Raw genomic sequence first — 22,404 nt, 5'->3', positions numbered from 1 at the left:
TGATCTCTTACTGTGCCTGCTTTATAAATTGAACTTTATCATAGGGATGTATGCATAGGAAAAAAAAGACATATAGGATTTGTACTATCTGTGGTTTCAGGCGCCCACTGGGTTCTTGGAATGAACCCCATGAATAAGGGGGTTTACTGTAGTCCTGATGAGTAAATTAGTCATAAGAAAAGAGGATTTTTTTAAATTTATTTATTGATTTGTTTGGCTGCATCAGGCCTGAGTTGTGGCGCATAGGGTCTTCTTTGCATTCTGTGAGGTCTTTTGTTTTGGTGTGCAGGCTCAGTAGGTGTAGCCCGCCTGCTTACTTATCCCATGGCACGTGGGATCTTAATTCCCCAACCAAGAAGTGAACCCACATCCTCTGCATTGCAGCACAGATTCTAAACCACTGGACCACCAGGGACGTTCCTGGAAAGGGGATTTTTGAGCAAAGGAGAATTTGTGGTCCAATTGTTCAGGAAACATGAGATTTTTCATTCTGGGGTTTATTCACATCCCCATCACTCATAGTTTTGTTATCAATTATGTGAACTTCCTCAAACTTGGAATCAGAAATTCTGAATCATAAAGGCTGTGGCAATTTGCAGATCTGCCGTGGCAATTTACAGATCTCTAATAGATGGAAGCTTGGCTTTACAATTTGGGAGGACAGCAGAGAAACGGGAAAATAGATCCTGCCACCTGCCTACAGTGTGAGTCCTTGTAAGATCCTTGGCTTCACACATACTCACGATGATCTCCAAATAGACAGCCCTGCTGAAAAAAGACATCAGTCGCCTCTGGGAAGGAAAACATTAAGAGTAAAATTCCAAAGAAAGTGAATACATGGATTGCTGGGCTTGTTATTCATGGCGTGTTTCTGACTTGCTAAAAGCAAGTTTAATGTATTTATACCATCTATACAGATGTAACTGATTCTGAAGCTCTGCTCTTTACAGAGAACATATTTCATGTTATTGTAAGCACTAAAGAAAATTAAATCAATAAATCCACAGCCTGTAATTTGAGATCCTCAGTTGAAGAAAAATACATTGTCCAGGAGGGAGGGGCAAGTCTTGAGGAAGGCTTGTCAAACTGTCTTCACTCCACTGTCCCAGGCTTTCAAATGACAGCAGAAATAAGCTTGTGGGTTTCAATCATCAAAGTGTTGTTATGACATCTCCAAAAGAAGTAGAGGCCAACTCCCACTCTTGTTAATGAAGCATATGCTTAAGTGGAAAGCCATGCAAATGATACTCTTTCTTTCTCAACTGTCCCCATGTGTGTCCTTTTCCCTGAAAAAGATTTGCTGGTGAGTACACAGAGACTAATGTCTGGACACGTGGTAAATTCTTCCCCATCCCTGGCGTTGATACTCTCTGTGACCACTGGCAAGCCAATTAACCCCTCCAAATGTCACCCTTCTACGTGTAAAAGGTTAATGGTGCAGCTTGTTTGCAGAGAGCCTGGAGTCTTCCATGAACGGCACTGCATGGATGCCCAGCGTTGTTGTTGGACTGGAGGGCATTATATTTTTTAATTATATATTTGGTGGGATAGGTTATAGATTTTGTTGTGGTTGAATGTTGCCTCTTCTCCCTTGTTACAAATAAAAGACTAATAGGTAATCACACTCTATTACCATCTTCTAGAGGTCCCTAGAGGGCGAAGGGAACACAGAGGTTACAGATTAATAATGCATTCTTTAGTTAATAAAATCACGAGCACCTCAGATGCATAATAGCTGTGGATGGCAATTTATTAGACCAAGTGTTTTATCAGATGCTAAGTAGATAATGCTAGCTAAGACTCATGAAGTAATGAGTTTTTCTTTCCTGCTCTTCTAGTAAATCTTCTATCCATCATATCAGTAGAGAACATTAGGGACAGTTTGGTTAAGGCTTATTTGAAATGTGTTTGAATATTCAGGAAAAGGATTCTTAGATTCTGGAACTCCTGAAACCAGGGGGGTGTGTGTGTGTGTGTGTGTGTGTGTGTGTGTGTGTCTAGATTGTGACAGTAAGCTCACTGTTTTATCATCTTTGGAGCAAATGTGGATCTTCCTGGCCCCAAAGTGTCATGTCTTTCCCATTCTTTGCAGATTTACGGAAAAACTTTGAGCAAGACCCGCAGGGAAGGGAGGTACCCATCGAAGGCATGATTGTGCTACACTGCCGGCCGCCCGAGGGAGTTCCTGCTGCGGAGGTAAGACCAGGCCAGTTCCCAAGACGGGGGACTGAGTCCTGTGTGCTCACAGGAGATGTAAGCCAGCCTGGGCCAGGCCTTCTTGCTGCCTGGACCCAACCGCTAAAGATGGTGAAGCGGCTGATGGGAATAAGCTGGAAGAGGAAATTGTCTCTCTAATTTCTTAAGCTCTCGCCAGCCAGTTTGGGTGAAATTGTTCTGTGCCCTTCCTCCTGGGGGCCTCGGCGATGCCGGTGCCTGCTCTGTGGCCTCATCCGTCACCCTGGGCACTCTGCTTTGTACATTGGTTTCTAGATCCATCTAACAGGCAAAGTCACATGAAAACAGTGTAGAAAGAAGGCGGCCGGGCTCCAGTGCCAAGTTGCACGGGTGATTGCGCTTATCCTTCATTTGCTTACGAAACAGACAACCCTGAAGTGTTTGTTAGGTTTTAGGTGCTGCGCTGGCGTGGGGGACACACGAAGTGTTGGAGGTCACAGATCTCTGATCAGTTACCTGTCGTTTGCAGTGAGGTGGTAGGAATCCAGAGTCGTCATAGTTTTTGCTCCTTGCTGGTTTTCCAGAAGCTTCTATCATACGGTTAGGCTATAATTGTCATAAATAACACACTGTGCTGGTGGGGATGGTGTTCTTTCAGTCACTATTAAAAGAGGTTCTGATAGACTCATAATATGGGTATTAAGATAATATTGTGGGGTCTATTCAGAAGTTCAAAGATTCCTTGATAAAGTCCTGTTTTGGGGTTGGCCGAAAACTTCAACCGGGTTTTCCTGTATAAGCTGATGGAAAAGCCTGAACAAATGTTTTAGCCAACCCAATACATATGCAAGCATAGGTCTGAGTCCAGCAGTAGAGAGGCCAGCTGTGACTCTTCTCTGAGCAGCTAGGGGAAGGTCCTGAGAGTGGTGGTTTCCTCACTAAGAAGTAGAGATATTAAAACAACAGGAGACTTTGTTGCACATTGCTGTGGGATTTTGCGTTTGGAAGGACAGAGGAGTAAAATGTTCCAAGGGGAACCGAAAACAGACAGACTTGCTGATCCAGACAAGAAGCCTGCAGGGTGGATTCTATTCAAAGCTCCCAAACTTCCCTGAAATGAAGTAAACGGACTTGAAAATTAAAGTGAACTCTCCATGCGTGATGCGAAATGATGAGAAAGGAAAATGCTTATTTTTAGATTTGTATTTAATGTGAAGCAAACAGATATTTGATCTCCTTTGGGCGATGCCTTGTTCTGTACAGAGAGTGTCCTGGATTTCCGAGGCGGGGAACAGGTGGCTGGGTGTAATGGGGCCGGGTGAATGTGGGTATCATTGAGGACACCCCACGTGTTCCTGGGGGACTCACTCAGGTACCAGCCGTTTGCTATAATCACACCATCTCTCATAACCAGGCTCTCTGCCAAGCCTGGGCTGGGTCACTGTGTCAACTTTGAAGCACCAGAGAGCACTGAAGATGGGCAGAAGGTCATGGTTTTATTATCTGTTCTGTGGGAACCGAACATTGTCTAGATGTCTAAAAATCAATTTTTACACCTAGAAGAGAGCTTAGATATTTACTTGGCACGGCCTTTCCATTTTAGGGGCAAGAAAACTGATACTCAGATCAATGACCCACCAAAGAAAGGTCTTACACCCATTTAAGTCATAACGCTGCTCAGTCTTCCCAAAGTTCCTCAGAACACTCAGAGAAAAGTCCACTTTCATGCTTTATGTGGTCCAGGATAATCAGGCCTGCTCTTACCTCTGACCTCATCTGTTGTTCAGTTTCCGGCCCTGCGGTAGCCACATTAGCCTCCTCACTCTTCAACAGCTGCACCAGCCACACGCCTGCCTCAGGACCTTTGCACATGCTGACTCCTCTGCTGGAACACTCTTCCCCAGTTACTCCATATTGTTTTTTCCCTTCCTTCAGGGCTTGCTCAGATACCTCCTGCTCAGTGAGGCCTGTTTAAGGCACTCTGATGACAATATCGGTTCCTTACCCTGCATGTATACTCTCAAGCCCCTTTCTCTGCATTTATTAACTCCTCAGCTCTTAGCACAACCATACTGTATTTATTCAACTTATTTTCTATTAGAATTAACCTCCACAAGGAGAATTTTGTTTGTTTGGCCATGCTACACAGAATGTGGGATCTTAGTTACCAGACCATGGGAGCACAGAGTCTTAAAATCACGGGACCTCCATGGAAGTCCCATATTTATTTTTTTATCCCCAGAACAGAAAAGAGTGTTCCCACTGTTCTCACATCCATGTGTCCAATAAATATGTGCTGAATATGAATGAAAAGTCATTTCCTGCCTTTATTCCTGAATATTGGAGGTAGTGCTGGGACTCAGCCCAGACCAAAGTGTGAATCCACTAGACTCTTGTTTTTGTTTTTTCTCCTGAGTGTTAGAAAATGGGTATATGTCCTTCTTCACTTGGTCTTTGAAGACACAGTGAAAATACAGAACAGAGAAGAGGAAGATAAGTATTGTGTAACCTGGTAGGGTAAGAGCCAAAAGGGAAGATATGCCTTGATATATAAGTGTGTCCATGAGTTTGTACACGTGCACACACACACATTGAAGTGTTTTTCCAGAGAGCTCAGGGATTTAGGAATTATAAGGACTCCATGGCTCTTTGGGGCCCTGGTTGGGAGGGAAGATCCCTGTTGGAGAAGGAATTAGCCTCTAGGAAGCAAGCAGCATTCCTAGCTGGTCAACTGTTGGGTTGGCCAAAAGGTTCATTCAGATTGTCCATACCATTGTATGGAAAAACCCAAAGGAATCTTTTGGCCAACTCAATACTTGGGAAAGGCTGAACTTGGGTTGAATTTGGAAGCAGCTCTTGAAACATCCCTCCACCTTTCTTGCCCCAACACTGTCCTTGAAAGGAAATGAGTTGTCCCTATTGGCTCAGTTCCTTTTTCCAACTTTATGTTTCTTTTGTTTATTTGTTATTGAAGTATAGGGCTTCCCAGGAGGCTCAGTGGTAAACATTCTGCCTGCCAATGCACAAGACGCAGGAGATGCAGGTTTGATCCCTGGGTAGGGAAGATCCCCTGGAGAAGGGCATGGCAACCCACTCCATTATTCTTGTCTGGAGAATCCCATGGGCAGAGGAGCCTGGCTGGCTATAGACCATGGGGTTGCAAAGAGCAGGACACGACTGAGCATACATGTATAGTGGCTTTCAATGTTGTATTACTTTCTGCTATATCACAAATACCTGTTGAGCTATATGGTAGCACAGATGGTAAAGAATCTGCCTGCAATGCAGGAAAGCTGGGTTTTATCCCTGGGTTGGAAAGATCCCCTGGAGAAGGGCATGGCAACCCACTCTAGTATTCTTTCCTAGAGAATTCCCACAAACAGAAGAGCCTGGCAGGCTACAGTCCATGGGGTCACAAAGAGTTGGACCCAACTAGGCAACTGTGTGTGTGTGTGTGTGTGTGTGTGTGTGTGTATTTATATATATCCCCTTTCTCTGGGGCCTCCCTCCTCCCCCGTCACGCCCCACCCCATTCTGATGTGATTTTCAGCTGTAACCACAGGAGCAGAACCTTATGTGAAAAACTTCCAGTAGTCACACACCCTGATGGCAGGGAAAACAGTATTTAGGAGAGTTCTTGGCCAGGGGAAGAAGGGACACAATAAACACAGACTTCTCAGTACGAAAGTATATTTTCTTTTCTGGTGCCTCCCCTCTTGCCAGATTTCTACACTGGTAGGTATTTACTTCCTGGATTAGTTTCTTGGGGCTGCTGGGACAAATGACTACATACCGGGACTTAAAACAGTCAAACTGAATTCTCTCACAGTTCTGGAGGTTAGAAGTCTGAAGTAGGGTGCAGGCAGGGTTAGTTTTCCTGGGGGCTCTGGAAAATGAGCTTGTCTCTTAGATTCTGGTGGTTTCTGACAATCCTTGCTGCCCTTGGGGTGTAGATACATGACTACAGACTCTGCCTCCATCTTCAAATGGGTATTATTCTCTCTGTATCTTTTTTATCACTTTCTTTTTTAATATTTATTTATTTGACTGTGCAGAGTCTTAGATGCAGCATCAGGACCTCTGATCTTGGTGGTGGTATGGGAGGTCTTTTGGGATCTTCCATTGTGTCATGCAAACTCTTAGGTGGGGCATGTGAAATCTAGTTCAACACTGAGGATCAAACCCGGGCCCCGTGCGTTGGGAGCATGGAGTCTTAGCCACTGGACCACCAGGGAAGTCTCTCTCTCTCTATCTCAATATGTCTGAATTTTGGCTCTTACAAGAACGTGAATCATTGGATGAGGGTCAACCTCAATCCAGTAATGCCTGGTGTTAATCTTCTTGGTCACAGTACGTCTGCAATGACCCTATTTCCAAATAAGGTCACATGCACAGCTTATGTGTGGGCTTGAAATTTGGGAAGGGGGCCACTCTTGAACTCAGTCCACTTTCCACTCCCCCTTGACATATTAATAATCTTTTATGTTTAAGCACATTGACATCATTAGAGATAAATTTCAGAGCCAGGCTGGCTGAAAGAGGGCCATTTCAAGGAACAGCTGTGACTGTAGGATGGTTTAGAACAGAAATTCTGAGCTGAAGAGGGGAAGCTTTGTTTCCCACCTTTTGTATTATGGATGAATATGGAGAATGTTTCAGCTGCACTGTGGGTTAATGGCTGGTGTGGGGCCCTAACAAGCTTTTATAGCATCTTCTTAAGGTGGGAAAGCATCTGGTTTCCAAACACATGTGTTACTTTGAAATTTCACTTATTTATGAGATGGATACTACCTATGTCTGTGCACTGATATTTACAGCTCTTTAGTTTCAGCAATAGCTTACACACTAGTTATGACCACCAACGTTTGTGTTTTTGTTGAAGGACAGGTCGATCTAGAGGAGAAAGCTGTAAGAGAGACGGATACAGATAGGGAAAGAAGGTGAAAATGTTCATACCTTCTGTGGTCAGGGTCTCTTGAAGGGGGGATGTCTGCCAATGCCTGTCATGGGGTCATTGCAGAGTATTTTTGTGCTTACTGACCTCTTTGTCATGCAAATATCCTAATGTTAATGACTCTTCAGAATGGCAGTAACTGGAAACTGCTCGGAAATTGATCAGTTACGTAATGGTCACTGTGAAATATCATCAGTTACCTTCTCTGAGCAGGTTGTGTTCCACCCGCTCCACTGCAGCCTGGTTCCCGCCCTGCCCACCTCCTGTGGGGTCCCAGAGGTCATCACTAGAAGGAGTTGTGACTGGTCCAGTCAGAACCAGCTGATGTACCAGCTGGTTTTGTCCTGCAGTGGAATAGGAGGTCTCCTACTTACCACATTGAAAGAAACCTTGGGAGCAAGTCTTATTTTCACAAGACACCTCTGTCTTCTCTCCGTAAGATAGAACATACTTGGCAACTAACTCTATCTAGATGACCAGACAAGGTGCTTTGCATAAGAATAGAAAGAGTGCCCCTCTGTGCCAGGCACTGTGTTAAGTAGTCTTTTCTATTTTTAATTTAATTTGCAGAAGTGTGCTATGAGATGCTAGAAAGCTCTTGGTATTTTCATGTCCATCTTACAGGAACTTGTCCAAGGTTTCAGATCACAGAGTCAATCAAACTTAAAGCTTAGACTTTTCCCTCTCTTTGTTAGTTGTTGTTTCTTTTTAGTGAGATGATAGGATTGGTTAGCCTCTGCAAAGCCTTTCTGGAAGCTTGGGACCCCTAGGCCAGTAATAACATATCTTCTTGTTCTGCTGCCTGACAGTCTGCCCTGAGAAATAGTTTTTTTCATTGAAATCTCTTCCAGCTGATATGCTAATCCTAAAGTTGTTCTAATTGCTGTTTCTTTGTTTGAAATAGGTCATCTGGTGATAAAACTTATGAACACGGAGGGAATAGAGGCTCTGGGAGCAGGGCAGTCCTGAAGCCCCTATGCTCCCAGGAGCCTGGGTTGGATGCAGTCTTAGGAAACAGGAAGTACGGAATGTCTTCAGTTACAGAGAGGGTGCCTCGGAGGGAAAGGAAAGGGGGCATATGAAGAGGAGAGAACACAAGTAGTCTCCACCCTTATTACAACTTTCCCCACATTTGGCCATGACCCCAAAAGATTTCATTGTCATAAAGGGCCCCGGTTATATCCTCATAAGTACATAATGATGTCTGTATCACCGGGTTCTCTCTCCTGAGATATAGTCGTGGAGTCTGGAAATGGTAGAGAACTGAAAATTCTTAGTGTGGCATAATTTTGTAACAATTTTGGAGTGAAACTGCAGTCCAATCCGGACTAGCACCTCCTACCACTATGACCTATGGCAAATACTGGCCACCCTGAACATCTGAAAATAGGAACAACACTTTTCCTGTAGGATTGCTCCAGCCAAAGAAGAAGAAAACCCAAGAATATGCAAGGCATCTAGCACAGTTTCGAATACTAAATAAATAGTAGAAAGGATTGTGGCTTCAGTTCTTCCTTCTCATTTTCTTCTTTTCTAAAGCATCGCGAACTTTGCTTCTCAGAGGAACATGTAGGGTTTCATTACGGTTGAGGATGCAGATTGAAATTGAAAACCTTTGTGATTTTTAACACACTTTCAGCCCCATGAAGAAGGATGCTGCTAGGACCAGCCCTTCTCTCCCCAGGCAGCCCATGAGCTCCTCCTCCAAGCCTGTGCCTTTTTCTTGCCTTTCAAGTTCATCAGAGGATGAAGCACCAGAATGCTTCCTGTCTTCCTCTCTTGTTATCTACTGCATATAATCTTTTATGGGCTTCCCTTGTGGCTCAATGGTAAAGAATCTGCCTATGAATGCAGGAGATGAGGTTTCCATCCCTGGGTCAGGAAGACCCCTGGAGAAGGAAACGGCAGCACACTCCAATATTCTTGCCTGGGGAAACCCATAGATAGAGGAGCCTGGCAGGCTGCAGTCCATGGAGTCACAAAAGAGTTGGACATGACTTAGCATCTGAGCACACACAATCTAGTGCATGGAGGAAATAAATGGTTATTTTGGTTATTTACAGAAGCTGGTAACTATCTGTGGTTTTACCTTATCCCTTGAGGGGTCTTATGAATGACATTCAGTTTAGTTGCATCACTCAGTCGTGTCTGACTCTGTGTGACCCCATGGACTGCAGCACACAAGGCTTCCCTGTCCATCACAAACTCCCAGAGCTTACTCAAACTCATGTCCATTGAGTCGGTGATGCCATCCAACCATCTCATCCTCTGTCGTCCCCTTCTCCTCCCACCTTCAATCTTTCCCAGCATCAGGGTCTTTTCAGTGAGTCAGTTCTTCACATCAGGTGGCCAAAGTATTGGAGTTTCAGCTTCAGCATCAGTCCTTTCAATGAATATTCAGGACTGATTTCCTCTAGGATGGACTGGTTGGATCTCCTTGCAGTCTAGAGGACTCTCAAGAGTCTTCTCCAACACCACAGTTCAAAAGCAGCAATTCTTCAGCACTCAGCTTGTTTTATAGTCCAGCTCTCACATCCATACATGACTACTGGAAAAACCATAGCCTTGACTAGATGGACCTTTGTTGGCAAAGTAATGTCTCTGCTTTTTAATAAGCTGTCTAGGTTAGTCACAGCTATTCTTCCAAGAAGCAAGTGTCTTTTAATTTCATGGCTGCAGTCACCATCTGCAGTGATTTTGGAGCCCCCCAAAATAAATTCTCTCATTGTTCCCATTGTTTCCCCATCTTTTTGCCATTAAGTGATGGGACTGGATTCCATGATCTTCATTTTCTGAATGTTGAGTTTCAAGCCAACTTATTCACTCTCCTTTTTCACTTTCATTAAGTTTAATTCTTCGCTTTTTGATAAGTGTGGTGTCATCCACGTATATGTGTATCTGAGAAATATTGATATGTCTCCTGGCAATCTTGATTCCAGCTTGTGCCTTATCCAGCCCAGCATTTCGCATGATGTACTCTGAATATAAGTTAAATAAACAGATTTACAGTATAAAGCCTTGACATACTCCTTTCCCAATCTGGAACCAGTCTGTTGTTCCATGTCTGGTTCTAATTGTTGTTTCTTGACCTGGATACAGATTTCTAAGGAGGCAAGTCAGGTGGTCAGATAGTCCCATCTCTTTTAAGAATTTTCCAGTTTGTTGCAATTCACACAGTCAAAGGCTTTGGCATAGTCAATAAAGCAGAAGTAGAAGTAGATGTCTGAAACTCGCTTGCTTTTTAATAATCCAACGGATGTTGGCAATTTGATCTCTGGTTCCTCTGCCTTTTGTAAATCCAGCTTGAACATCTGGAATTTCATGGTTCATGTACTGTTGAAGCCTAGCTTGCAGAATTTTAAGCATTACTTTCCTAGAGTGTGAGATGAGTGCATTTGTGTGGTAGTTTGAGCATTCTTTGGCATTGCCTTTCTTTGGGACTGGAATGAAAACTGACCTTTACCAGTCCTGTGGCCACTACTGAGTTTTCCAAATTTGCTGGCATATTGAGTGCAGCACTTTAACAACATCATCTTTAGTATTTGAAATAGCTCAACTGGAATTCCATCACCTCTACTAGCTTTGTTCGTAGTGATGCTTTCTAAGGCCCACTTGACTTCATATTCCAGGATGTCTGGCTCTAGGTGAGTGATCACACCATTGTGGCTATCTGGGTCATGAAGATCTTTTTTATATAATTCTTCTGTGTATTGTTGCCGCCTCTTCTTAATATCTTCTGCTTCTGTTAGGTCCATCCCATTTCTGTCCTTTATTGCAGCTGTCCTTACATGAAATGTTCCCCTGGTATCTCTAATTTTCTTGAAGAGATCTCTAGTCTTTCCCATTCTGTTGTTTTCCTCTATTTCTTTCCCCTGATCACTGAGGAAGGCTTTCTCATCTCTCCTTGCTATTCCTTGGAATTCTGCATTCAGATGGGTTTATCTTTGCTTTTCTCCTTTGCCCTTAGCTTCTCTTCTCTTCTCAGCTTTTTGTGAGGCCTCCTGAGGCAACCATTTTGCCTTTTTGCATTTCTTTTTCTTGGGGATGGTCTTGATCACTGCCTCCTGTACAATGTCACAAACCTCTGTCCATAGTTCTTCAGACACTCTATCAGATCTAATCCCTTGAATCTATTTGTCACTTCCACTGTATAATCAGAAGGGATTTGATGTACCCTTCTGAATAAACCATTGATAAACCACTGAATGGTCTAGTGGTTTTCCCTGCTTTCTTTAATTTAAGTCTGAATTTGGCAATAAAGAGTTCATGATCTGAGCCACAGTCAGCTCCTGGTCTTGTTTTTGCTAACTGTATAGAGCTTCTCCATCTTTGACTGCAAAGAATATAATCAATCTGATTTCGGTATTGACCATCTGGTGATGTCCATGTGTAGAGTCTTCTCTTGTGTTGTTGGAAGAGGGCATTTGCTATGACCAGTGCATTCTCTTTGCAGAATTCTGTTAGCCTTTGCCCTGCTTCATTTTGTACTCCAAGGCCAAGTCAAATTTGCCTGTTACTCTATGTATCTCTTGATTTCCTACTTTTGCATTCCGGTCCCCTATAATGAAAAGGGACATCTTTTTTGGGTGTTAGTTCTCGAATGTCTTCATAGATCCATTCAACTTCAGCTTCTGCAGCACTCCTGGTTGGGGATCTATGAAACTATGAGCCATGCCTTGTGGGGCCACCCAAGATGGACAGGTCATGATGGAGAGTTCTGACAAAACATGGTCCCCTGGAGAAGGAAATGGCAAACCACTTCAGTATTCTTGCCTTGAGAACCTCATGAACAGTATAAAAAGGCAAAAAGATAGAACACTGAAAGATAAACTTCCCAGATTGGTAGGTGCCCAATATGCTACTGGAGAGCAGTGGAGGAAAAACTCCAGAAAGAATGAAGAGATGGAGCCAAATCAAAAACAGCACCCAGTTGTAGATGTGACTGGTGATGGTGGTAAAGTCTGATGCTGTAAAGAGCAACATTGCATAGGAACCTGGAATGTTAGGTCCATGAATCAAGTTAAATTGGAGGTGGTCAAACAGGAGATGGCAAGAGTGAACATTAACATTTTAGGAATCAGTGAACTAAAATGGACAGGAATGGGTGAATTTAACTCAGATGACCATTATATCTACTACTGTGGGTAAGAATCCCTCAGGAGAAATGGAGTAGCCCTCATAGTCAACAAAAGAGTCTGAAATGCAGAACTATTTCAAAAGAGTCTGAAATACTTGGATGCAATCTCAAAAATGACAGAATGATCTCTGTTCGTTTCCAAGACAAACCATTCAGTATTACAGTAATCCAAGTCTGTGCCCCAACCAGTAATGAATGGCATTATTGTTACTAAAAACACTTGGGTATATAAACTTTTTTTTTTTTTTTAATCACCCAAAGTCCATAGTTTACACTAGGGTTCATTCTTAGTGTTTTACATTCTGTGGGTTTGGACAAATTAATAATGACATGTCTCCATCATTGGCCTTCCCAGGTGGTGCTAGTGGTAAAGAACCCACCTGACAATGGGAAAGACAAGAGACTCAGGTTGGATCCCTGGGTCGGGCAGATCCTCTGGAGGAGGGCATGTCAAACCACTCCAGTATTCTTGCCGGGAGAATTCCCATGGACAGAGGATTCTGGCAGGCTGCAGTCCATAGGATCACAAAGAGCTGGGCAGGACTGAAGCGACTTAGCACACATGCATGCATGTATTCACCATTATCGTATCATAGAGAGTCATTTCTCTGCCCTAAAAATTGCCTGTGCTCTGTTCATCCCTCCCTTCCCACAATGTCTGGAAACCTCTGATTTTTTTTTTTAACTGTCTACATGATTTTTCCTTTTCCAGAATGTCATATAGTTGAAAACATACAGCATGTCGCCTTTGCAGATTGGTGCCTTTCACTTAGTAATATGTGTTTGAGCTTCCTCCGTGTCTTTTCATGACTTAATAACTTATTTCTTTTGTAGCATTGGATAATATTCCATTGTTTGAATGTACCCGGTTTATTTATTCATTCACCTATTGAAGGACATCAAGGTTGCTTCCAAGATTTGGTAATTCTGAATGAAGCTGATATAAATATCCATATTTGTTTTGGGTTTTTGTGTGGCCGTAAATTTTTAGCTTATTTGAGTAAATATCAAGGAGTACTATTGCTGGATCGTGTGCTAAGAGTGTGTTTAGTTCTGTAGGAAGCTTCCAAACAAAAATATGTAATGCTTCATGAATTTTTGTTCATTGTTGCACAGGGCCATGCTAATCTTCTCTGAATCATTCCAATTTTAGTATGGGTGCATGCGTGCTAAGTCCCTTCAATTGTACAACGCTCTGGACTGTAGCCTGCCAGACTTCTCTGTCCATGGGGATTCTCCAGGCAAGAATCCTGAAGTGGGTTGTCATGCCCTCCTCGAGGGGATCTGCCTGACACAGGGATCGAACCTGCATCTCCTAGGTCTCTTGCATTGGCAAGCAAGTTCTTTACCAGGAGGGCTACCTCCAAAGCAGGCGTGGTATATAAACTTGAAGGTACTCACCAGGCAGCAGGCATAGGTTTAAATGAAATAATTAGTTGTGTGCTGTTCTGAAAATACCTGAAATGTGAACAGATGATAATTCAGCCTTTGCTAAATGCCATGAGCTCATCCCATTTGAGATGTATTAGAATGCATTTCTCACTAGAGTTGCTTTTAACCTCAACCTTGGGGCAGTTCTAACTAAAGATGGCCACTTTTTAGTGTTTGACACTGTTGTTTAGCTAAAACCAATTTGCTCTTTTCAAAACAATTCGTTATCCCACACTGCACTTTTTTATACTCCCCAATTAAATGCAAAATCTATCTTTCATAAAAGTTAGAAATTATGTCCAATGAAAATCCGACATTTTAATGGTTTTCCACAGATTAAAATTGTAGAGTTCTCAATAAACCCTGATTTACTGATGTTGGTTGTAAAATGGTTATTGCTGTTAATAAAGCCTGTAAATCTTAACAGGTTATATTTGCCTTGGACAATAAAACTTGCCATAAAGGCTTAGTGTCTAAGGCTAATTCTGCACACATCAAGGTAAACAACCTCCTCAAAATAATTCAATGTCTGAGAATTAAAAGCCCAAAGGCAAGCAACTAACAGATTGTAGCCTTGAGCCACTGCATGCTGGGCAATCTTATTGTTTTTATGTCACGGAGGAATCAAGATGGTGCTAGCATTAGAAAGGTCAAGGTCAAGGGGCCATGTCTTGGCTATTAGTTTTGGCTATTAGCACAAATAGTGCTGCTATGAATATAGGGATGCTTGTATGTTTTTGCATTATAGTTTTCTCCAGATATATTGGAGTGAGTAAGATTGCTGGATCGGATGGCACCTCTGTTTAGTTTTGGCGAACCTCCATGCTGTTTTACATAGTGAATGGATTGCATATGCACAATGGACTACTACTCAGCCATAAAAAAAGAGGGAAATAATGCCATTGGCAGCAACTTGGATGGACCTAGAGATGATCATACTAAGTAAAGATGTGATTTCACTTATATGTGGAATCTAAAATATGACACAAATGAATTTTATCTACAAAACAGAAACAGACTCAGACAGAGAGAACAGACCTGTGGTTGCTGTGGGGGAGGGAAGGATTGGGAGTTTGGGGATTATTGATGCAAACTATTACATTTAGAATGGATCAACAACTACTGCATAGTACAGGAAACTATATTCAGTGTCCTGTGATCAACTATAATGGAAAAGAACATGAAAAAAGAATACGTGTGTGTAACTGAATCACTTTGCTATAAAGCAGAAATCAATTATACTTCCAATTAAAAATAAATAGAAAAAAAGGTCAAGGGCCTTAGTCAATGACGTGTAGCTTGGAGAAGGTCCCCTTCTCTCTGTTGACTTATCAGTAGGTTGGCATGCTTGTGTTACAAGGTGAGATCCCAGGAACAGAATGAAAGAACGCACTTTTTGTCTTATAAAGTATGTCAGAGCCACACCTGTGTTCAAAAACAAATTACTGGTGAGGGTTGGGGCAGGAGGGTGGATTTAGGGAAAGTGTTAGTTACTCAGTCGTGTCCGACTCTTTGTGACCCCACGGACTGTAGCCCACCAGGCTCCTCTGTTCATGGAATTCTCCAGGCAAAAATACTGGAGTGGGTTGCCATCTCCTTCTCCAGGGTGAGTTTTGGAAAGGAGATCATTTTTTTCCTTCCAGATGCCCATGCGGAAGTCAAAGGTTTTTAAAGAAGCTCTGTTAATCTTGGTAGACTTGGTGAACATTTGTCCTACTTTATGTTCAGGGAATTTCTTTTAAAGTCGCACCTCCCTAAGGTGAAAGCTGAAAAGCTTATTTTCTAGTCTTTGTGGCTAGGCCCACTCGTCAGGTGTGCTCACCCAAGGTGGGGTGGAGAGTTGAGCAACGTGACAAAGTACTGGTATGGACATCCGTCTCTGGAGAGGATGGTGGCGGAGGTGCTACCAGCAGAACTGGCGAGTCTTACGGTTGGGAGCCTTGTCAATGTCATGGGTTTAGAACTGCGAGGACGCTGCCAAGTGACTCTCCGTTTCCCTATGATGTGGCTGCTCATTGTTCCATTTGGCTGCCCGTTATGTGTCTTTGACTTTACTGGAGAGTCTAGGCAATTCTGTGTGTGTGTGTGTGTGTGTGTGTGTGTGTGTAAGTCGCTTCAGTTGTGTCTGACTCTTTGGGACCCCATGGACTGTAGCCCTCCAGGCTGCTCTGTCCGTGGGGATTCTCCAGGCAAGAACACTGCAGTGGGTTGCCATAGCTACCTCCAGGTGTGTCTGTGGCACAATCATAAGCTCGTTTGGCTTTTAACCTAAAGGTTGGTGGTTCAAGCCTACCCAGGGACGTTTCCTAACTTTTTGGGCTTCCCTTGTGGCTCAGCTGGTAAAGAATCTGCCTGCAATGCGGGAGACCTGGGTTTGATCCCTGGGTTGGGAAGATGCCCTGGAGAAGGGAAAGGCTACCCGCTCCAATTTTCTGGCCTGGAGAATTCCACGGACTATAAATAGTCCACAGGGTCACAAAGAGTCAGACACGACTGAGCAACTTTCGCTTCACTTCCCTTCTTCCAGGGGATCTGCCCAACCCAGGGATTGAAACCGCATCTCTTACATCTCTTGCATTGGCAGGCAGATTCGTTAAAACAAGCACCACCTGGGAAGCCCTGGAAGAACTTTATTAGAGATATAATCTTTAATAAAGTCCTTTGCTACCTAAACAAGTCAGAGCAGAGTTGGTTGCTTGCAATGAAGAATTCTGAGTTTGACTCTCTGTGCCCTGTCTTACAGCTTCAAGGATGCCTTTGATGAGTACCTGAAAGTGTCCCTTAGAACCAAGAAAGTCACTATGAGCTAAAGGCTCTTTGAGGGCTGTTGATCTCTTTTTCTTTATCTGTAAAATAAGAAAGGGGGCTGGAAACTCCTAAGGCCCCTTTTGTATCTCCGATTATTCCTGTTGTATAAAGAATAGAATCAGCATACTATCAGATTTGTTTTAATAACTCTGTTAGACTAGTGCAGTTTTTAAGTCAGAAGCCCTTTTCCCTTCTCCCCTGTGAGGATATTCTTAATGAAAGGTTCATTTATTTCAAATTTGTTCATTGCCATAAAACCCAGGAGAGAATCTTATGACATTGAACTGTTTCGTACAAGAATCACTAGACTATTGTGTTTAACCTCAATCAAACAGACTAGGAAATGAGGATTTTATTTTTAAAAAAAGATTCTTAATAATCCACTGGAGGAACATTGAGATGCCCAAGTTCTGAAGCAGTGGACCTTAGGTATAAATAATTAATTTGGTGCAACCAAAGCAGAGAGAGAATGTCTAATAGTCCAGATAAACTTTGCTTTGAGGAGACTGACAATGAAGACCTTTGCAGAAAGCGACATTTGATTAGAATGTATAATATTGTAATAGAAACCTAATGGACTTTTAGAAAAGGGAATGTTGAATTGGTTAAATACTAGTAATTAAGTGCCAGTAAATTACTTCTCTAAAAACATTCCTGTAAAAAGAAATTTGCTATCGTAAGAGAGATGGGAAAATGAGGTTAATATAAGTTATTTAAAAAGTGAATATCTGCAGCCCAAATACCCTCATCATTAATAGAGGTCCTTAAGTCAATCTTATTAATGGACTGACTTTTACCACATCCTTATCTGAGAAATTCTGGTCCGTCACTGAGGAAGAAAAGAAGCCATCCAAAGCTCCTGATTTGTATTTCTTTTCTTTTTTTTTTCCCTTGTTCTGTATTCCTGGAGGGGGTGAAATATGGAGGATTGAAGTACATTTTTCAAAGCCAAGGGTAGAGACACATGATGAGGTGACAAAGACAGCGTCTTGACTCTTTTCCTTTTTTTTCCTGCATCTTCTAGGTCAGCCCCACACGCTCAACTTCCTTTCTTTCTTACGACTTTCTGGCTGTATTATTTACAGCCCCATCTCTGTGTGCCCCCATTTTTCTTTGTCTGGAAGGTCCATGACATCCCCCATCTGTCTGCCCTTTACAAAGTCTGGGAGAAGCTCTTTTAACCTAGCCCAGTCGGACTTCCTCCTTGGCCATCCCAGGTGACACTGACTTTGCTTTCTTAGAAATATCTACTTTAATCAGTGTGGCCTGGTCAAGTTAAGGACCACAGTTTCTCCTCTCCTCTAAACACTTTTAATTTTTTAATATTTATTGGCATATTGTTGATTTACAATGTTGTGTTAGTTTCAGGTATATAGCCAAGTGAATCAGTTATACACATATCCACTCTTTTTTAGGTTCTTTTCCAACATAGGTCATTGCATGGTGTTGAGTAGAGTTCCCTGTACTACACAGCAGGTTCTTATTAGTTATCTGTTTTATGTATAGCAGTGTGTATGTTTATAGCATAACACTATGAACATTTTTGTTGTTTCTCTTTCTTGCCCTACTTCTTGTATTAACTTCTATGACCTTATGTCATATTTGCTTGAGCTAACTCCCTTCAGGATAGGAAATGCAAATGATGCTTTCCAGTATCCTTTTATACCCTACCCTCCCACCCCCATCCTCCCCATCCCTTTCACTCCCACCCTCCCACTCCCCTCACCCTTACCTTAGCAGATAACACTTGGCTTCTGGGAATAGTCTGGAAGCCTCTGTGACTTAGTGGATGAATATCCACGTGACTGCTTTTTGGTATGCATATGTGCATGCTAAGTCACTTCAGTCGTGTTAGACTTTTTGCCACCCAATGAGCTATAGCCCACAAGGCTTCTCTGTCTATGGGATTTCCCAGGCAAGAATACTGGAGTCGGTTGCCATGCCCTCCTCTAGGGGATCGTCCCGATCCAAGGATTGAACCTGCGTCTCCTAAGGCTCCTGCATTGCAGGCAGATTCTTTACAGCTGAGCCACTGGGGAAGCCCACTCTTTGATATACATAATAATAAACTCTTAAATTCAAATGATCACTTTCAAATTTACAAAGATTTTTCACATATATTGACTCATTTGATCCTTAAAGCTACTGTCTGTGGGAAGGCAAATACAAGAATATCTCTGTTTTATGGAATCGTTGATTCTGTGGATAATTTCATGGAGAAACTACTTTATCGCCAACTTTCATTGTATATGCACTCATTGCCAGGTACTCGTCACTGAATCCTTCCAGCAACTTTCTGGGGTAGGTGACAGTTAGATGCCAGTGTTATAAATAAAGAAACCGAGGCACAGACTGATTAAGCAGCTTACTGAGTGATTAAGCCACTCATTGAATCCCGAAAGCCTGGATTCTGAGGCTGTTCTCTTAAAATTCAACCTGATGAAGCATCTTTATATGTTGGATGTTGTATGCTGAGCATGAGCCGAGTAAGATAAGAAGCCTGTCATTTTCTCACCTACCATCTTATTTCATGCATGTGCTACTGAAAGTATGAATGCAAGATTATGACATATGTGAACCTGTCTGTGTGTGTGCACACATGCCAGCCTTCTGCTTTTTCTTTTCCTCCATTTCTGGTTTTTTTTTTTTATTTCATTGAAGTATAGTTGATTTAGAATGTTGCATTACTTTCTGCTGTACAGCATGGTGGTTTCATGTATATACATATATGTGTACCATAGATATATTCTTTTTCATTATGGTTTATCACAGGATATTGAAGGATATCCCTGTGTTATACAATAGGACCTTGAGGCTTATTCATCCTAAATATAATAGTTTTGCTCCTGCTGCTCTCAAACCCCCGCTTTGTCCCTCCCTCACCGCCTTCCTCTTGGCAGCCGCAAGTCTGTTCTTTATGTCTGTGAGTCTGTTTCACAGATAAGTTCATTTGGGTCATGTTTTAGATTACATGTCTAAGTGACATCATGTGGTTTCCTGCATTTCTTTACTCTTGGCTATGATTCCATGGCTGAGTCTTACTATTCCCCGACTGCAGTGAAACGGCATCATTCAGTGGCCTTGAAATCTGCCCTGTTTTCAAGTTCCAGGGGTGCGCTGGCAGGGTTGCTCAGTGCCAGTATCCACTCTGAATAAACTTTGATTGGGTGGAGAAGCAGTTCACATCCTCCTCCCTCTCTTCCCCTCTTTCTTTTTTCCCCCTGGTGGATTGCATCCTTTATCCTTTCAGAATTTTCAGAGTCTGCTTAAGGTTTCTCAAATTGGGAGAAGAAGCAAATGGATCAAGAGGGAAGGCAATGCGGAGGGAAACAGGAGAAGGTCAGTAGTTAATCAATCGATAGTGAACTCTGAAAGGAAAGCACACACACAAAGGAAATGTGTGATTTCTGAGTTAACGGAATGAAGGTGTGGAGCGATTTCTCTATCCTTTGCCTTCTTATGCAGTTGAGCAGCCATAAACAGGCTTTATATCTTGAATTATGCAGAAGTAAAAGCAGTTTGGGAGGCTTCCCCATAAAGAGCCGCGGTTCTGTAATTCAGCAGTAATGCTCCACGGGCATGAATCAAGAGCTCAGTCCCCATCCTGCTGAGACAGCATGGATTTTAATGCTTCTCTGAAGCACACCACATGCCATCCTGACTCACTTAGCCAATGTAGGCTGCCTTTGTTTTTTAGGCAGAACTTTTTCAAACGTCAAACAGAAACCACCAACCACAGCCGTCACAGCTTCTCCTGGAACTCTTTTGCCATCATTTCCAAATCCTAATTGTCATCTGGTCTCTTGGAGAAGAGACCCAAGGGGTCTCTTTCTTTAGAGAAATGCCACCATCTCTAATAACTTTTGTTTGTTCTTTGTATTAATTTTTTATTGGAGTAAAATGGCTTTACAATGTTGTGTTAGTTTCTTGCTATGCAGCAAAGTCAGTCAGTGATATGTATACACATACCCTCTCATTTTTAGATTTCCTTCCCAGTTGAGTCACCACAGAACATCAGGTAGAGTTCCTTGTGCTATACAGCCTGTTCTCATTTGTTATTGCTGTTTAGTCACTAAGATGTGACCAACTCTTTTGTGACCCCATGGACAGTAGCCCACCAGGCTCCTCTGTCCCTGGAATTCTCCAGGCAAGAATACTGAAGTGGTTCGCCTTTCCCTTCTCCAGGGGATATTCCCAACCCAGAGATCGAACTTGGATCTCCTGCATTGGCAGGCAGATTCTTTACCATTGAGCCATCAGGGAATCGCCTGTTCTCGTTAGTTTTTTGTTTTAAACATGTGTTAGCTGCTCAGTCGTGTCCAGCTCTTTGCGACCTCTTTGCGACTGTAGCCTGCCAGGCTCCTCCGTCCATGGGATTCTCCAGGCAAGAAAGAATACTCGAGTGGGTTGCCATGCCCTTCTCTGAGGTTTTATACATAGTGATATCCCAATCTCCCAGTCATCCCACCCCTCCACATGATTTTTGTTTTTAGTTAACTGTGGGCAACTGAAAAAGTACACAAGTGCCCTGTGTGGTTTTTCACAAATACTAGTCAGATAGAACCTGCCTCTTTCTCCTTCATGGGGTACTTACAGACCCACAAAATAAGCACCCGCCCCCCAGGTACTGTGGAGATACGCCCAGCTGATCTTACAGCAGTTTCACTTCAGATCCACAATCTGCGTCCGCAGCAAGAATCCTCGATGGCCTCTTTCATCGCCCTGTGTAGCTCTCACGCTTCTCCACTCTGTTAAACGTTAAGGAGCCGTGATCTTCCCACAGAGCCGTCTTAGGATCAGCACAGTCAGTACGCTGAGTGCGAGAGCGACTTCATGAAACTCCCTGAGCCTCGGCTGGTGCAAGTCATGGTGGCTTCCGCACCACAGATGACAGGCCCGCTGCCCCAGCTTAGCACAGCTCACATCTGCACATAACTCCGATTCACTTGGCCTTGTCAGTTAAGCCTCCAAGAAAAACAACATCCAGTGTTCAGAGCCGAGCAGCTCATCATCCCCTGCCGCGGTGAATTTTGATTTAAATGTAACGGAGTCTCTCTTGGCTCTGGCTTAACTGAACTGGAACTGTTCTTTTAATTGTTGATTCAGTCTTGCCTTACAGATCTGGCTGTCAGTCCTCCCATCAGAGTCTCTTCCTTGATGTGCTTATTCATCGTGCACGAGGATGCTCATCCTCCGTGGACACCAGCACCAGCCCTTGCTAGTCAGACGAGATGGTTTAAATGTTGACTTCTGTGTGCAGAAGGTGTCACATGGGTGAGTCAAGAGCCAGCTCCATAGTAGCATTTGGAGATCACCTTTGCAGCAACAGCATCCCCTTTATTATAAGAGCTTCCCTAGTGACTCAAATGGTAAAGAATCTGCCTGCAGTGCAGGAGACCCAGGTTTGATCCTTGGGTGGAGATCCCCTGGAGAAGGGATGGCTTCCCAGGTGGCAGTGGTGGAAAAGACCCGCCGGCCAGTGCAGGAGGCGTAAGAGATGTGGGTTCTGTCCCTGGATTGTCAAGGTCCCCAGGACGAGGGCATGGCAACCCGCTCCAGTATTCTTGCCTGGAGAATTCCAGGGACAGGGGATCCTGGTGGGCTACAGTCCTTGGGGTCACAAAGAGTTGGACACGACTGAGCAATTAACACTTTCCCTGTGGGAGGTAGCTGTGGCATGTCACGGCAGGGGAACAAAAGAGCAGATCTGTCTAGTACCACGCCAGTTTGACAGGAGCAGTCGCTGGTACATCAGTTCTGGATGAGCCTATCAGTTTGATCTTTCCTTGTCATCTATGTTATGCTTGAAATATTAATTACCTTGGTTGCAATATCTTTGTATGTTTAGAAGGAGTAAAGTATTATGTGGTAATGAATATCCTATATTTGCTTGGGAAGA

At 43.1% G+C, this 22,404-nt stretch overlaps 1 protein-coding gene and 1 pseudogene across 9 annotated transcripts in view; one reads left to right on the top strand and one right to left on the bottom strand.

Moving 5' to 3' along the window:
* UNC5D (unc-5 netrin receptor D) overlaps positions 1 to 22,404 on the top strand; it is a 627,582-nt gene that overhangs the window by 399,474 nt on the left and 205,704 nt on the right. For all 9 annotated transcript variants that reach the window (XM_044933531.1, XM_044933431.1, XM_044933503.1 and 6 more), the window contains one exon: positions 2,093 to 2,196. In XM_044933531.1, coding sequence (XP_044789466.1) covers positions 2,093 to 2,196 — 104 coding nt within the window. The remainder of the gene's footprint in view (positions 1 to 2,092; positions 2,197 to 22,404) is intronic.
* Positions 13,339 to 13,436, bottom strand: LOC112587396 (annotated as a pseudogene).

This window comes from Bubalus bubalis, chromosome 1 (assembly GCF_019923935.1).
Source record: "Bubalus bubalis isolate 160015118507 breed Murrah chromosome 1, NDDB_SH_1, whole genome shotgun sequence".
Lineage (NCBI taxonomy): Eukaryota > Metazoa > Chordata > Mammalia > Artiodactyla > Bovidae > Bubalus > Bubalus bubalis.
The sequence above is the reverse complement of the archived record's forward strand: the minus strand, read 5'-3'. Positions and strand labels throughout refer to the sequence as shown.